Here is a 16,053-nt window from a genome sequence, read left to right on the forward strand (position 1 = left end):
CAGCATCATGCAAAAAGAAACACTGCAATTGCTGATTTTGAGAAGTCAAAGATTTGCCCTTCTCTGTGAAACTGAAGTGGAAATCTCTTGTCAATTGATACCTGCATCCCTTTTTAGTTAGTTTCTCAGAAGCTTCTCTACACCATGCTAGTCTTCCTTATGACTGCAAAACATAGCCGTTTATTGGCCCTGAAGCCTTAATTAGGCTCACAAAAAACACATACTGCTATTGTGAAATAGTGTGCAGTAAACCTTGAATCTGCAATATAGCCTAAGAGAGAACAAGAACATATGGTAAACGGTGGATATAATTGTCAGCACTAAAGCTATTACTTTGCTTTTGTATTCTGTCAGCTTCCTGAGGGGAAGAAATACTTTTTTTGCCAAAGGCAAAAGCCCTGAAGTGTCATAGATTAACAGAACTCATGTGACTTTAAACAATTATCCCAGACAGCTGAAGTGGAGAAGCTTTCTGTCTTTGGCAATGAGAGAGGTCAAGTAAAATCCAAAAGATTTAGGATAGAGTAGTGAAAAGGAAGCAGGCATTTGTTACTCCTGCAATTAGTTAAGATCGAACACCTTGCCTGCAAATGAGGGTCAAAAGAAAGGAAAAACAAACCCTGGAGAAACAGCATAAGTGGAAAAGGGAGGGGTGGAGAGTCTGGGTATTCAAAATAGCAGAACTGATTGCTTAGGCCTCTGGAAGGTAGTGGAAGAGGTGGTAGGAAAGAACCAGAAGAGCTTCAGGCTTAGCTATTTCTTGCAGCAGAATTCATCGCAACCATGAGTGCTAGAAAAGCAGGGGGGAGAAATGTGAGATTAGGCAGTGAACTTTAATTGTGAAGGCTGTCAGGAGACAAGCTCTAGCAGACTCCTGAACAACTGGAGAGTAGGTAGAACCCCTCTTAGACTATACTGGAACGATTTTTTTCAATTTTCTCTCTTTTGAGGAAAAAATAGTCTAACACTATGACTAAATAAGTTACATTGATATGAGTAGAAATGTGGCATTTTTTTATTTTTACTTTCCTGAACATACTCGCTGATGGGAAATCCTGCCCTGTGTCACCCCTGTGGTGATCAGTAGTTTTCTAAATTGATGCAGAAGTGTAGTTTTGTCACATAAGTAGTTTGGTGCAGTGGCTCATTCCACTTCTCTGTGCTGGTGGTACCTATCCATTACTTTCGTAACTTCGAGGATAAGTGAGGTCCCTCGTTCAGTCCCAGTTCACATAATAGTCAACAACCCCTTCACCATGGCATGTGCTGGGGACAGAGGAGGAAGTGCAAGACCAAAGATATTTCTCAGGACTTGGGCACTGCACTGGGGCAAGATGGGTGTGCTGCCCGCTACCACGGGGTGCAGAACGGCTCCGGGCACGTACTGCTGCACAGGTCGCGCCACGGGAGGCACGACCGGCGGACGGGGCTTTTCGTGGTGGATCACAGCGGGCCGCGGGAGAGCCCCACTAGCAGTGGCACCGCTCCCGGGCGCCGGCGGTGAGGCCGCCCGTGCCCGCCGTCACGGCGGCTGCCCCACAGGCTGGGGCGGCGCGCGGCTACGCAGGGCCACGGAGCGGAACTGTCCTGTAACGTCCCGGCCAGTACCGCCCTCCGCGACCGTAGACACAGGGAGCACGAGCCCCACGCTGCTTCCCGGGGGCGAGGACCTCACCGTGAGGACTCCTCCGCGCGCGGCCCCTGCCGGTAACGCTGAGGTTTCCGGAGGGGACGGTGCGCAGCTGCACTGCTGAGCCGGCCGGAGGGAGATGGCGGTTGCACCGTCCGGCCGCCTCTGTGCCCTGCCAGGGCTCGGCGTTCGCGCCCGCCTCCAGGCCTCAGGTGGCGGTTGCGAGCCCCGGTACAGCGGCGCGAGGCGGCAGCTGCCGCAGCGCCGCGCGGGCGGGAGATGCCGAAGCTGCGCGGGGAGGCTTTCTGGCGGGAGACGCTGCGGAGCGCCCACTACGTGGTGGCGCCCATGGTGGACCAGAGCGAGCTGGCCTGGAGGCTGTTGAGCCGCCGCCACGGTGCCCAGCTCTGCTACACGCCGATGCTGCATGCCCAGGTCTTCCTCAGGGACGCCAACTACCGCCGCGAGAACCTCTACGGCGAGGCCTGTCCTGAGGACCGCCCGCTCATCGTGCAGGTGAGCGCCGGGACCGACCGCTCGGTTCGCTCCCGAGTCGGCAGCGCCTACCGGGCCAGCCCTAGCGCCGCCGGCAGCGGCGGGGACTGCCGGGCAGAGCTTCCCGGGGGTTCGCCTTGCAGTGTGCTCTTGGCAACAGTGCAGAAGTAACTCAACGCTGCCAAATGTGCCCTTGCCCTTGTCATCCACACTCTTGTGTTCGTACATTCATACATTCTCCAAACCTTCACGAGGACAAACTAGTCGATTTTACACAGATTTCAAAGTGGTTGTAGAGTATGACAGAGAAGTAGAGTATGACAGACCTGAAGCACTAAACTTCTAAAACGGTGTTAGTTCTCTGCACCTTGTCTTTGGAGATAGACCGCAGTTGGTCTTTTCTGGAGTCAAGGCTTGTTCCAGATCTTGTACCACTCTAGGAGAATCACAGTTTTTTGAACGTGTCTCTGAAACCACAATCTCAGTGCTTAGCTATAGTAAGAGACTGTCCTGGTTTCAGTTAGCACAGAATTAATTTTCTTCCTAGTAGCTGGTGGAATGCTGTGTTTTGGCTTAGAATGAGAAGAGTGCTGATAACACCCCGATGCTTTAATTGTTGCAGAGCAGTGCTTATACTAAGCCAAGGACATCTCAGCCTTTGCTCTGTCCTGCCAACGGGCAGGCTGGGGGGTGCAGTAAGAGCTGGGAGGGGACAGACCCAGGACAGGTGACCCAAACTAGCCAAAGGGGTATTCCATACCATCTGACGTCATGCTAAACAATATATAGGGGTGGCTAGCCGGGGGGGAGGGGGCCGGACTGCTCGGGGTTAGGCTGGGCATCGGTCAGCGGGTGGTGAGCAATTGCATTGTGCATCACTTGTTTGTACATACTATTATTACTTTCGTATTATCCCCATTGTATCATCATTATTATTATTGTTATTATTATTTTTGTTATTTTTTTTTTCCTGTCTTATTAAACTGTCTTTATCTCAACTCACGGGCTTCACTTTCCATTTCTCTCCCCCGTCCCAGAGAGGGAGGGGGAAGGGTGAGCGAACGGCTGCGTGGTGTTTAGCTGCCGGTCGGGTTAAACCACGACAGAGACAGAAGAGCAAATGCAAGAAAAAGTACACCCCTTTAAGCTTGTCTTACTAGTGCTGTGTGAGGTCTGGGTACTTCTTACCACTCTATCCCAATGAGGGAGGGGCCTGTAGAGCTGGAGAATAATGCAGGGAAAGACAGTCAGTGTGAGCAGAGGAATGGTGTGATTATGACTATGAGCCAGCAGCGTGCCCTGGCAGCTGCCAGAGTGCATCGGGCATGACATTGCTAGCCAAAGGGAGTGACCATCCCACTTTGCTCTATGCTGGTGTGCCCTCACCTTGAGTACTGCGTGTGGTTTTGGGCAACAACAATTATAAGGAGGACCTGAAGTGTCCAAAGGGAAGTGACAGAGATGGTGTAGAGTCTAGACGTGAAGATAGCTGAGGAGCAGCTGAATTCAGTTGGATTGTTCAGCTTAGAAAAGAGGCGACTGATGGAAGGCCTCATGGCAGCCTACAGCCTCCTCACAAGGGGAATGGACGGACAGCTCTTCTCTCTGGTGACAGTGACAAGACCTCAGGGAATGGCATGGAACTGCGACAGGAGAGGTTCAGGCTGGATGTTAGGAAAAGGTGATTGGGCACTCAACCAGGCTCCCCAGGGAAGAATTCACAGCACCAAGCCTGTCAGAGTGCAAGAAGCATTTTGACAACACTTTCAGACATACAGTTTGATTTATAGGTGTCCTGTGCAGAGCCAGAAGTTTGACAGATAATCCTAGTGGGGTATTTCCAACTCAGGATATTCTATGATTCCATCAGAATGCACTGAAAGGAGACAGCAAACTTAATCCCTCTTTCTGATTCAGAAAGTAAAGCTTTCATCTACTTTGTTCTTCACACCCTCTTTTCTACAGGGTACCTTGGTTATCTGCCATCACAGAGCTTCTTTATTCAGTACTCTTTTCTGTTACCTGACTATTGTTTCTTATACTTCTGGACAGGCTTGGGTTTTGTCACAGGCACTGGGAAGTAGATCAGGCAGAGATATATATGAGCCCATTGTTCCCTGGAGCATTTATTTTCCATGTAAAAATACACATTAATGTGGCTTGGTTGGAGGTTTTCTGTCATTTCAGAGAAGGCAAATGACTTTCCTGGCTTTGGTCAGTGTCAGCTGTGATTTGTAAAGTGTTACGGGGTTTAAGTAATGCTTTTTTATATATTTGTTTCAGTTTAAATCCATATTATTTAAATTTAAAGATACGGTGGATTATTTTTTGTTAATAAAACATTTTAGAAAATCTGTTTAAAAGCATACTTGTGAGGAATGGTCTGCCTCTATCCTCTTCAACAAAACCGCTTCAAATTAAGGTAATTGTAACACATCAATGTTTTCTCAATGTTTTAAGCTTAAAGTTAATTATTTTTGTGACCAAGCATTTGATTAACAGCCCAATGTCTCTATTTCACATTCTGCACAGATCAATTCAGTTTAGAGGCAATGGTATTTATTAGTATCTACAAAGTTTGATTGTCTCAAGACCCTGAGACAGACACCATTGGTAACTCATTTCTTCTGCATTACTTTTTATGTATTCAAATGCTTCAGCTGTTTGTTGTACGGGGAATTTGAAGAGTTGTTTCCTCTTATTGATGGGTGCCACATGTAAAATACTCTGCAAATATTTCTTTGCCTCTTGATGCTTATCTTTCTCATTTTGTCATTTGAAATTTGAGACTCTTTAGCTGGTGTCACAGATCTTTTTGAGAAATTACAGTTGTTATGAACTGTGTATATTATGCCCATTTTCTGTAGCAACTGGTTGCTTTGTAAGTATATCATAATGTTATCAGTACTTGAAAAAAAGCTATTGCCTGATTTTTCCACTTGTTTTTGTCTTTCTCAGTTCTGTGCCAATGACCCTGAAGTGTTTGTCCAAGCAGCACTGTTGGCTCAGGATTATTGTGATGCCATAGACCTAAATTTGGGTTGTCCCCAGATGATTGCAAAGAGAGGTATGTGCAAATCTGAGCCCTGGATAAACAGAGAAATTGCGTGTTTTAAATGTGTACTTTGGCAGTGAGACATCAAAAAGATCAAATTAAGCCTTGGTGTGGGTGACTGCAGTACTGTTGAAATCAGACTTAATTGCATCCACTTTAATAGGTACAGATTTGTAGTACCTAAAGCAAAATTAGGTATACTAATAATTCCTACTTCTCTTGAGTGATCGCTCTTACATCTAGAATATTCTTCAAAAATTTCATTTTTAGCAAGAGCTTGATTTTTTTTTTTCTGATTTCAATCAAAGAGCCTAAATTAAAAAAAAAAAACATTTAAAATACTACTAAGCTGTCACTTAGTGTCTCCTGTTTCCTTGATACATGCACAGAGTTTATTCACGTTAGCATATAAGAGGATAAAACCTGCTGAACCCTTAAGAGTATTGCAAAGGTAGCTGTATTTCAAAAGCCAGAACCAGTGTAGTAAATCTAGGACAGTATGGGAAACAGAACAATCCAACTCCTCCAGTTTGGGAAGGACAGAACAAATCTGTTTCTGCCAGTGAGGCATCAGTATCTGTATCTTTGTGTGTGAATGTTTCTGAAAGCTGTATACTTCAGAACCTTACTGTTCCACGCAAGTCTGTCATATGCTATTTTATTATAGGTCACTATGGAGCATTTCTGCAAGAGGAATGGGATCTTCTCCAGAGAATGAGTAAGTCTTTAGAAAGGCCTCACTTCAGAGGCTTAATTTGAGAGGGAATGGGATGAATTCATCAGTAAGAGGAGGCTTAATTTTTGTGGGGATAAGGGGTGCAGCAGGTTTATTTGAGGAAGGTTGGGGGGGTTATTTATTTTATTACTGTATTTGTATTCCAATGGCACCCTCGTGGTACTTTATGATATCCCACTACAAACTAGGTCTGCTAAAAGACTTTGGTACCTTTCACATTAGGTGAAAGGGAGTGATTTAAGTCCCAGTCTAGTGATGGCTTAGTGGCTCTTCACCTCTAGAAACAGGAGAATACTCAGCACCTTACTTTTTCACTTTGAAGTTCTCAAGTACCAGGGAGAGTTTTTCTTTCTGACTTTACAGTTGCCCTTTTGTCATCAGCTCAGTGTACTTTTTCCGTCCACGTCTTAACAAATTATGCCTCTCTTCTTCAAACTTGTGTAGGGTGTTCTTGGGATATTGGTAGTGGTTGTGAACAATATTGTGTGTGTATATATATACATATATCTATATGTAAATAAATACATTTGGAACTGCTTTCTTTTTAAGAAAGCTTTTGATCATTGTATAGAGCAAAGAATGTCTTCCCCCAACTTCCCCCCACAAAGCAAGTATCTGAACTGTGACATTATAGACTCTTACTTCTGTTGTGTTCCCTGTAGTCCAGGGAATCTTGAATGATGTACAGAAAAAAGACACTGCTGGGAACCTAGAAAGATAGACAATGCTTTTTTGCCTGCCACGTAATGCGGTTGTTAGGGTGCTTCTTTTTGGAGTGAAAGATGTAAATCAGAACAGCCTCAAGGTGCGAAGAGAACACAGGGCATTTGGTTTGTAAGAGTTGTCTTATTAGGCTATTCTGTAAGAGCTGGGCAAAGCTTCTGCCTCTTCCTCCTTCTCCACACAGTACCGTTTTCTGCTTGGACGTGTATACACCTCACTTGCTCCTTCAAAAGCGTGGTAGGAAGTAGTGATCGCTAGAACTTCTAGGATTTCAATGAGAAGAAAACTGGTGCCTTCATGCATTATACATCTAAGCTCTGGAAGAAAATAGAATTTCAGGCATGCCACTGGTCAGCATTTTCTTTTGGCTGTTTTCATTAGCCCTCTTTTTGGTAGCATTCCAATTCCATGCCCTGTGTAAAGACTATGGAAGTTTAACATGATGTTGTAGATTTTACCCTGACCCATTTGTTTCCTATTTGACTGGGATCACAACCTACCTCAGTCAAAGAATGGTTGAGGTTGGAAGGGACCTCTGGAGGTCATCTGGTCCAACTCCTCCTGTGCATACAGGGACACCTAGGGCAGGTTGCACAGGACTGATTCCAGATGGCTTTTAAAGTTCTCCAAAGAAGGAGACTCCACAACCTCTTTGGGCAGCTTGTTCCAGTGCTCTGTCACCTACACAGCAAAGTGCTTCCTGATTTTTGGATGGAACCTCTTGTGTTCCAGTTTGTACCCAATACCTCTTTTCCTGGCACTGGGCACCACTGACAAGAGCCTGACTTTGTCTTCATTGCAGGCTCCCTTAAAGTATTTATAGACATTGATGAGATCCTCCCAAACCTTCCCTTTTCTAGACTAAACAGTCCCCCCTCTCTCATCTTTTCTTCATAGGAGTGATGCTCCAGTCCCTTTACAGTCCAAGTGGCCCTACATTGGACTCTTTCCAGTATGTCCATGTCTCTGTTGTACTGGGGGGGGAGGGAGGGGAGGTGAACTGGACACAGCACTTCAGTTGCAGCCCCACCAACGATGAGTAGAGTGGAAGAATCACCTCCTTCGAGCTGCTGGTGATACTTTGCCTACTGCATCCAAGAATACTGTTAACCTTCTTAGTGGCAAGGGCACACTGCTGACTCATGTTCAACTTGGTGTCCACCAGGACTCCTAGGTCCTTTTCTGCAAAGTTGCATTCCAGCTGTGTGGCCCTAGCATGTACTGGTGCCCCCAGCATGAACAGTCAATGAGCTGCTGGTTGTCATGGACAAGGCTCTACTCATAATTATTTGGATGATAATTTATATAGAAGCAAAGGATCTCTAGTAGGAAATCTAGGCAAGTGTTAATGTTGTTGGCAGAGAAGGAGGGACGCAACACGCTGTGACAGTAGTAGACCTGTATCAGTGGTTAAGATTTGAGGGGGGAGGTCTTTGAGAGTGAAGGTTAAATTTGGTGGAAGAGTTAGATCTATTAAATGCTGAGCATTTAATGCCTCCTTATTAGAATGCAGGTTTTGTGCATCGTTTACTATCAGTTGATGAACCTCTACAATAAGGATTGCAGAGGACATTGCTCATCGTTTAAGCTGTGAGAATTGCATAGCATTAACTTTTCAAGCTTTTTCCATACCACACCCAGTATCTGATCTTGAGAATAGGCACTCTTCATAGCATTGTGCAGCCCACTTACCTGTCTTTTCAATCTTTCCCAGTTTTGCTGGCTAACGAGAAGCTCTCTGTTCCCATCACATGCAAAATCCGTGTTTTCCCAGAAATTGACAAGACAGTGAAGTATGCGCAGATGCTGGAGAAAGCTGGCTGCCAGGTAAGGAGGCAGCTGCTCCCTGTACTTTTGCATTGGACACGTCTCTGTATAAAGCATCTTGTGACCAGATTTTGATGTACTGTGGAGATGAGTAGGCTACATTGTTTTACAGACAAGGAAAATGAGGTACAATGTGATTGTATATATTAGCAGTCATAGGCAGCAAGCAGTTCAGTAGTGTGATACGGAACAGGTCATGAGTTCCGTCTCTATTGTAATCACTTCACCATGTGACATCTTTCACCGTGGGTGAGCACCTCAGTCTACCAAAGAACTGCAGGAAGCAGTGTGAATGTATGAAATACACAGGGATATATATGTGTGTGTGTGTGTATATATATATATATATATAAATAAAAAACCACTAGTACCAAAGGTTGCCACCACCAGTTAAGAAATAAGCAAACCTTCTGGGATTTAATTTCAGAGGCAGTCTGTAGTTAGAGACAGTACTGCCAGTGTTTAGGCCTTCTGCTGAGGGCAATGCCAGATCAATGTATCACAAACAGGAGCCAATGCAATAGGAAATCCATAGGTTCTCCCAAGATAAGACCTTATCGTGCCATGGAGCAGCAAGATGAATGAAGCCCAGGACTTCATTGGTACCTTTCCATGATACCAACAGCCCTGCACTTTTTAAATAGCACTGGGAATTCAGTAGCATCCATGAAATGCATGGGGTTAAAGGAAATCTTTTGTCAGTGGATTTGTTCCAGTGGTTCATACACTTAAAAAGTAAATGGAGCTTTGTGTTCTAGCTGCTGACTGTCCATGGCCGTACTAAAGAACAGAAGGGACCACTTGCTGGCGTGGCATCCTGGGAGCACATTCAAGCTGTCAGGTTAGTGAGCAGTACCAATCTTAATGTATTTCTGCTAGCACACTATGAAGGGCGATTTTTTTTCTTTAAGCAGTGAGTGCAATGGCACCGAAGCGTGAATTTGTGTGACAGGAGTAGGACTTCTGGATTGACTCTAAAGAGTCCTTCCTAATTCTCAATATTATGCATCTGTTTTATTCACTGGTATAGAAAAGCCGTGAGCATTCCTGTGTTTGCAAATGGAAACATCCAGTGTCTCAGTGATGTGGAAGAATGTATCCGTAAGACAGGAGTGCATGGTGTCATGACTGCAGGTAAAGAAAATGAGCTTTTACTGTTAATAGGTGAGGATACAAACTGTTTCTTACTCTCTTTAGCAGCCCCATACACATTTATTAAAAGCCTACATCAGGCTGACATGGTGAACAACTTAGATTGAAAGCTGAGTGGCCTTTCTCTATCCTCTTACACTGGGTATCTCTTACCAGGACCAGGAAGCACTTTACAGTAAGAATTGTTGTGTTGAACTTGTAGTACCATTGAGTGGATAGCTCGAGACTAATTACGTGACAAAGACATACAGGATGCCTGTCTGGGAATATTTCCAGAGCATCGGTTAATCGGTGGAATAGTTTTTGAATGGGTCTTGATGCAGTAAGTGTGTCCACTGATTAAGATGCAGCTGATTCGTATTTGTTTGGGATAAGAAAGAAGTGGTATTACTTGCTACAAGAAGATAGGACAGACATCAGAAAAAGCTTCCAGTCACTTGCACAGTTAAAGCAATGAAACATGATGCCTGAGACATTGTCAAATCTTATTTTTAGGAAAACACAGATTAACAAAAGGTTTATCAAACTCCTAGAGCAAGGCATAGTGAGATGCTGTATTGGCAAACTTAAGCCAAACAAATGAGAGTACGGACATACCATCGTCTAAATATTTAACCACTGGCCAAGAAAAGCATTGATTTTTCTTTTATTGAAAGTTTTTGTGGAAAGGTTAGATGCCTTTGTGGTTAATATTTTAATTAGGTATCATCTATTGTGCTCAATTAAGAATTATACAGTGAAATATAGTATCCTGAAGTCAGGCTAGAATTTATGAACGCTTTGTTCCTCTTTGTGGCTGATGTGTCCGTGACTGGCCAGAACAATCACAACAGAGCTGGTTAACTACAGAGCCCAGATTTTGTTGTCCATTACAATCCTGAAATGAAAGTTTGAGTGTTTCTTTTCATTCCCTAGAAGGTAATCTTCATAATCCAGCTTTGTTTGAGGGCCGAAACCCATTGGTGTGGGAGATGGCTGAGGAGTATCTGGAGATAGTGCAGAAGTACCCTTGTCCACTGTCTTATGTTAGGGCTCATCTCTTCAAGCTCTGGCATCACACGTGAGTATCTCCAGAAAGCACTTCATGTTTTCAGGTGTATTCCTGCTTAACAAGCATCTGGTTTTTCTATACAAGATATAATTTAGTAGCTTAGTGGGTAGTATTGGTGATAGGAGGACAGTTGGACTAGATGATCTTGTAGGTCCTTTCCAACCTTGTGTTTCTATGATTCTATACAAGAATTTGTCTGACCTGAATTAGTATGTTGCAAGGTTTTCTTTCCTGGACCTACCTGGAGAGAATGTGGTCTGAAGCCTTTAACCTTCACTACAGGGAAACGAGGCTTGGGAAATGAACAAGTTACCACGCGATAAGCGAAGGTGTGAGCTTGCAGCACATCTGCTACTGTGGTAATTGCCTATATGCACACATGCACTTTGGTAAACATGAGTTAACTAACTTCTCGTTCATTGTGAGGCAAGCTATCTCACATTTATTGTGGAGTAAGAGCGTGGTCAATGGCAGTTACTGAGTAGCTGATGCATGGTATGTTTATGTTTGTTTATCTTAGAGTACCTTGTTTATGTGCCCAAACTTGCAACTATTTACCTGCAAGAGTAGCAGGTGTCTGTGCACAAGAAAGAAGATAAGCTGCTACCACAGACAAATGCAGTGAGAAAAATCTGTAAAAAGCTTTTTATAAAAGACATTTTTAGATGATCTCCTTAGACTAGCAATAATGAATAAACATGACTTGATGTTTTGGATTTGTCTCAGACTTCAAGTTTACCAGCAGCTGCGTGAAGAATTAGCAAAAGTGAAGACTCTAGAGGGAATTGTAGATGTCAACAGGGAGTTGAAGCTACGATGCCAGGTACCAAGATGGGCCCTAATCTCCTAGAACAACTCTGTCTGCATTTGGTGGGAACATACCATGTATGTTCCCATTGATGTTCCCATACCGTTGATGTCTGTTAGCCACCTCATTGGAACTTGGAGGCTTACGAACTGTGATATGGGTAGCTTACTACAGTACCAGCCCCTTAAGCCCAAACAGCTTTACATTGGAGAAAGCCGATTTAGGAGTTACAAATCTTCATTTCATCTGTCTTACTAGAGGTTTTTTGACTACATTTAACTGTCAGTAGCAGTTATTTTAAATTACTCTTTGTGGTTTCCTGGAGTTTGAGGCATTATTTAGAATATTTCCTGAGAACTACAGGAAAACTGACTTTATCTCTACGCTGCAGGAAGAAATAGCTAATCAGAAAGAAGGAGAAAAGCCAAAAGAAGGGTTACCTTTTTTCCACTGGATCTGTCAGCCATACATCAGGCCAGGGTGAGTTATCTATTTTAACATGACCAGATACACATATGCGTTTCTTGCTCATGCTGTCAGTGCAGAGTCCTTCAGTTCTGTTCTAGGAACTTACATACATTTGAAAACAAATGAAAACTCTTCGTTATACTTATTGTGGCTTTTTCTTTATTTTCTTGATTATTGTTTTGTTTATGGGGATGTTGCTCATTGTAGGGAACATCTTCCCTTCAGCCAACTTATAATGATGTACACCATTTCAGGCCAAAGGAGAGATGCAAGGAGAATGGAACCAGGGGGACTGAAAAAGGTGTGCGAGGGAAACGTGCTCTGGAAGAGGATGAAGATGGAAATTCTGAGCTTCTATCAAAGAATAAGCAAAAAAAGAAGTTAAGAAATCCAAATAAAAGCTTTGATCCATCTTTAAAACGTAAGTTCCATCTATTGGCATATACATGTATACATGGGAAGTTGCTGGTATTAGCTTTAACATAAGTCGCTACTATTTTCTTCTTGTCTATGTAGTTGTAGAAGCTTCTTTTTAAAGATGGGGCATTATAGGAAAACTTTGGTACTAGGCAACATTTATTCAAATTGTGTTCATTAGGAAAGATATCTAATCATCAAAGAAGTAGGTGGATGTCCACTACAAGCAACTTTTTAAGCTCCAAATGCTTTATAAATTAAATTTTATCAGTTGCTAGTATTTGAAATTGAAATTGCATACGCATTTCAAGCAATTTTCCTCCTCTTTTGCACTAGACCTGAAATTTAAAACTTTTATGTTTATAGCTGTTATGTATATAGCTTAGACACACTGTGAAAGTCAATATCTTTTACCTTCTTTGCACAATTCTTTGAAGTGCTGTATTTCTATCTCAAAGAGTCCCCCTCTGGTTGGAGAGAGAGGCACCAAGCTTTGTATGATCCTGAATTTTTGAATTTACTCTTTCCATATGAAAACACTATTCCTAAAATCAGGTCTCTGTCTTTTGCAGCCAAATACGCAAAATGTGATCAATGTGGGAACCCTAAGGTAAGTCAGTGCCAGTGTCTGTTAAAGCACTTCCAGCTTCCATGAAGCTGGCCAGTTAACACAGCTTAGTGCTTCCACCATGATCGTTTGAAATGGGGCTTGGACTCATTTTTGTTTTGCCTTTCCATCATTGTAATGTTGCAGGCTGCCCTTCAAGTCTTTAGAATTGGTCTGTATTTTTTTTTCCTAGCTGCTAAGTTTCTAAGCTCTGTCATGTAATGGCCAGAGAGAAGGTTAAAAAAAAAAATTAATTGGTGGGGGGAAAAAAATTACTTAAAGCTTATTAAGCATGTGTAAGCCAAAGCATTCGAGACACCTAGTCTGCAAGCTGTAAAATATCCAGCTGAGTTACTGCCCTCCCCTGAAGAAGGGTCATACCTTATATTTTAGTATATACTTTAGTGTATTTAGTCTGAAAAAAAAGGGAAGTAATTGATGTGGTAACATTTACATATTTTAGGCACAGTTGCAGATGGTACCAAGCATCTCTGTCAGGCACCTTGTTTCACGTAGTACTTTTCTAGAGAAATATAGCAAGCTCAACCGTAACAAATATCATAACTCTTGTTCCAAAGTGCTTATGACATTTGCCTGCTTATGGTATGTAATTTGGGCTGCCCAACAGCTTAGTGCTGTTGCAGAAGTGGACAGTGGATTTATTTATTTTTTATTATTTTTGTTTCTCTGCATAAGCTATCACTAATAGCTATGTCACCAGCCTCCTCACTCTCTGTGACATAAGCTCTGTCATCTTCATTAGACAGAGGTGTGACTGGCTAGTGTATGAGTCCAGCTGTTTTCCAAAGGTTTGAATGTACAGAGCTGTATTGTTGTTGCTTATTATGGTTAAATAATGAATTTATTCTCACTAATAAACTGATACAAGCTTCTTTACACCACCACCTCACCCAGGGCAATAAATGTGTGTTTAACATGTGCCGTGGCTGCTGTAAGAAAAGAGCATTCAAAGAAACAGCAGACTGTCCTGGTAAGTGCAGCTGTTCCTATCAAGTTTGTCCTTAGACATCACTGAGCAAATGTCTCATCTCTGTATATAGTATAGTTGTACAATTAAGCGTATGCTCTTCCTAGTGTGTGTGGTAGTTCTTCTTCCAAGACCTGGGGATCTGTTCTTTCCAGACCAGACCATTAGGACCCATTTTTTCTAGCTACAGGGAAAGAGTTGTTCTGTTTTCCAGTGTGTTCGTTTCAGTTTCCTTTTTTTTTTTCCCTTCTGTTTCATTCTTCTACTCATCCTTCCCTCTTCAGGTCACGGATTGCTTTTTAAGACCAAGTATGAAAAATCCCTTTTGTGGCAGAGCAGTCAAACAGGAATTCAGAACCCAGAGATCAGTCAGAGAGATGTGGATGTTGGGGAGACAGCTATACTGAAGGAGGCTGATGACACCGCATCGTGAAGCGTTGGAAATGAATAATAAAAGAGCTTCTGAAAGGCCTTTGCTTCCCTGGGCCAAAGAAACTGCCATCTCTAGAGCACTGTCAGCTCTGTGAACTTGTTCCACAGGTTTATTTTAAGTTCTGGACACATTTATTTAATTAAAACTCTGCTTACTCAGGGAATTTTCCTGCATTTGAAATAAAAAGGATGCAATTAAATTTCTCATGTGTTTCAAAGACTGAAAATGCTGCATTTGGGTTGGTGGGGCAGGCAACCATGTGCTGCCATTACCATCTGCTTTCAGCTAAGTTTATTAATCGTTTGTCATATTTTTAATAGTGGGGAATAAATTTCATATATTAGAACAACCTCCTGGAGTGTTAAAAACAATCACGTTAATGACTCTGTCACTAATGGAAAATGTCATGTCTGTCTTGAGTTTCAGAAGGCCATATCGTCACCACAGAAAGGAACCTGAGGTACTTCGAAAATGTGAAGGTGTCATACATTGCTATAACCACACTGTGGATTAACAGTTACTGGTTTTATACAGTATGCTAAAGCTTAATGTTCTCCTCTGAGCTAAAGGCCAGGAGGAAAATAAAATCTCTATTTTAATAGAGAGGGGTTGCTGAAATAATTTGCTAAATTAGAACCACATCGATGAACTGGTCCCTACCCACACTGCATAATTACATGATCCTGTTTCTTTTCCATATGATAAACACTGTGAAAAAGTGCCTCAAAACCTGCTGTAGTTCTACACATGAAAGACCCTACTACCCTGACTTTTATCTTTTTCCCCCTCTCCATGTGTTTTGCATGTCCTCTAGGCAGTCAGTCAGCGCAGCTGTCTATGTTCAGTGTGCTTTCTAGACTCCTAATTATGGAGAGTCTTAACCTGCCTCTCAGACATTCCTTTGGGAAGTTACACCGAGTTTGAAAAGAAATGAGCTGTAAACCCAGCACATAGCATTGTGGGGCTATAAAGCATTGTACATTGCTGGAAACAGACTATATACCTATACCCATACCAAAACAGCTGTTAAAGATTTAAAAAAACAAACAAACAAACAAGCAAACAAAAAACAAAAACAAAAAACACAACTTTTCAACAACTGTGCCCCTCTTATGCATATATGTCTATATCTATATGCATGCGTGTGCACACGCCCACCCCCTCCCCCACCTTGAGCTCAGGCAGGATTTCGAGGTCTCATCACTAGCTTATATTTCCTAGCCTGCATTACAAGCTATGTCATAGAGTCATGAGTTCATACATGGACTAGAACAGTACGCTAAAGAGACCAAACTGCTAGGAACTGTAGACTTACTTAAACTGTGCGGAACTGGTCTTAGTCATACTACTAACAAGAGAGCTCACAAGATTTCCAGCTCACTAAGCAGAGCAGTGTATGTGAAGCAGAGGCCTTGGCCTACCCTCATTAACACTCACCCTTGTGCTTTCCTAGTCTGTGTTCAAATTTTCCATACAATTTCTTTAGGCACATTACCTATCAGCTGATTATGCATATCTTTAGCTTCACATCTGGCTACATTTAACAATCTTTTATCTAGTTCTTGACATTCATTCCCACTTCAAGTCCTCTAGAGAGATCACAAGAGTTAAGAACTTCATATCCATTTGGAAGCTGAATTAAATGCTGCCTAACAGTTGTGGC

General features: G+C 42.7%; 1 protein-coding gene across 3 annotated transcripts; it reads left to right on the forward strand.

Moving 5' to 3' along the window:
- The first annotated feature begins 1,785 nt into the window (after positions 1–1,785).
- Positions 1,786–15,478, forward strand: DUS1L (dihydrouridine synthase 1 like). Of its 3 annotated transcripts, none has more exons than XM_084298355.1 (13): positions 1,786–2,146; positions 5,084–5,192; positions 5,848–5,898; positions 8,354–8,466; positions 9,225–9,307; positions 9,497–9,630; positions 10,534–10,678; positions 11,396–11,492; positions 11,869–11,957; positions 12,200–12,366; positions 12,935–12,972; positions 13,885–13,960; positions 14,242–15,478. In XM_084298355.1, exons 1-13 carry the CDS (start codon positions 1,910–1,912, stop codon positions 14,388–14,390), a joined length of 1,488 nt encoding a protein of 495 aa, XP_084154481.1. In that variant the 5' UTR covers positions 1,786–1,909; the 3' UTR covers positions 14,391–15,478. The 3 variants fall into 3 exon arrangements, with proteins under 3 accessions (XP_084154481.1, XP_084154482.1, XP_084154483.1); XM_084298356.1 differs by having other exon boundaries at positions 9,497–9,600; XM_084298357.1 differs by lacking the exon at positions 13,885–13,960.
- Positions 15,479–16,053: the final 575 nt, after the last annotated feature.

This window comes from Netta rufina (genome assembly GCF_964035555.1).
Source record: "Netta rufina genome assembly, chromosome: 19".
Taxonomy (NCBI): domain Eukaryota; kingdom Metazoa; phylum Chordata; class Aves; order Anseriformes; family Anatidae; genus Netta; species Netta rufina.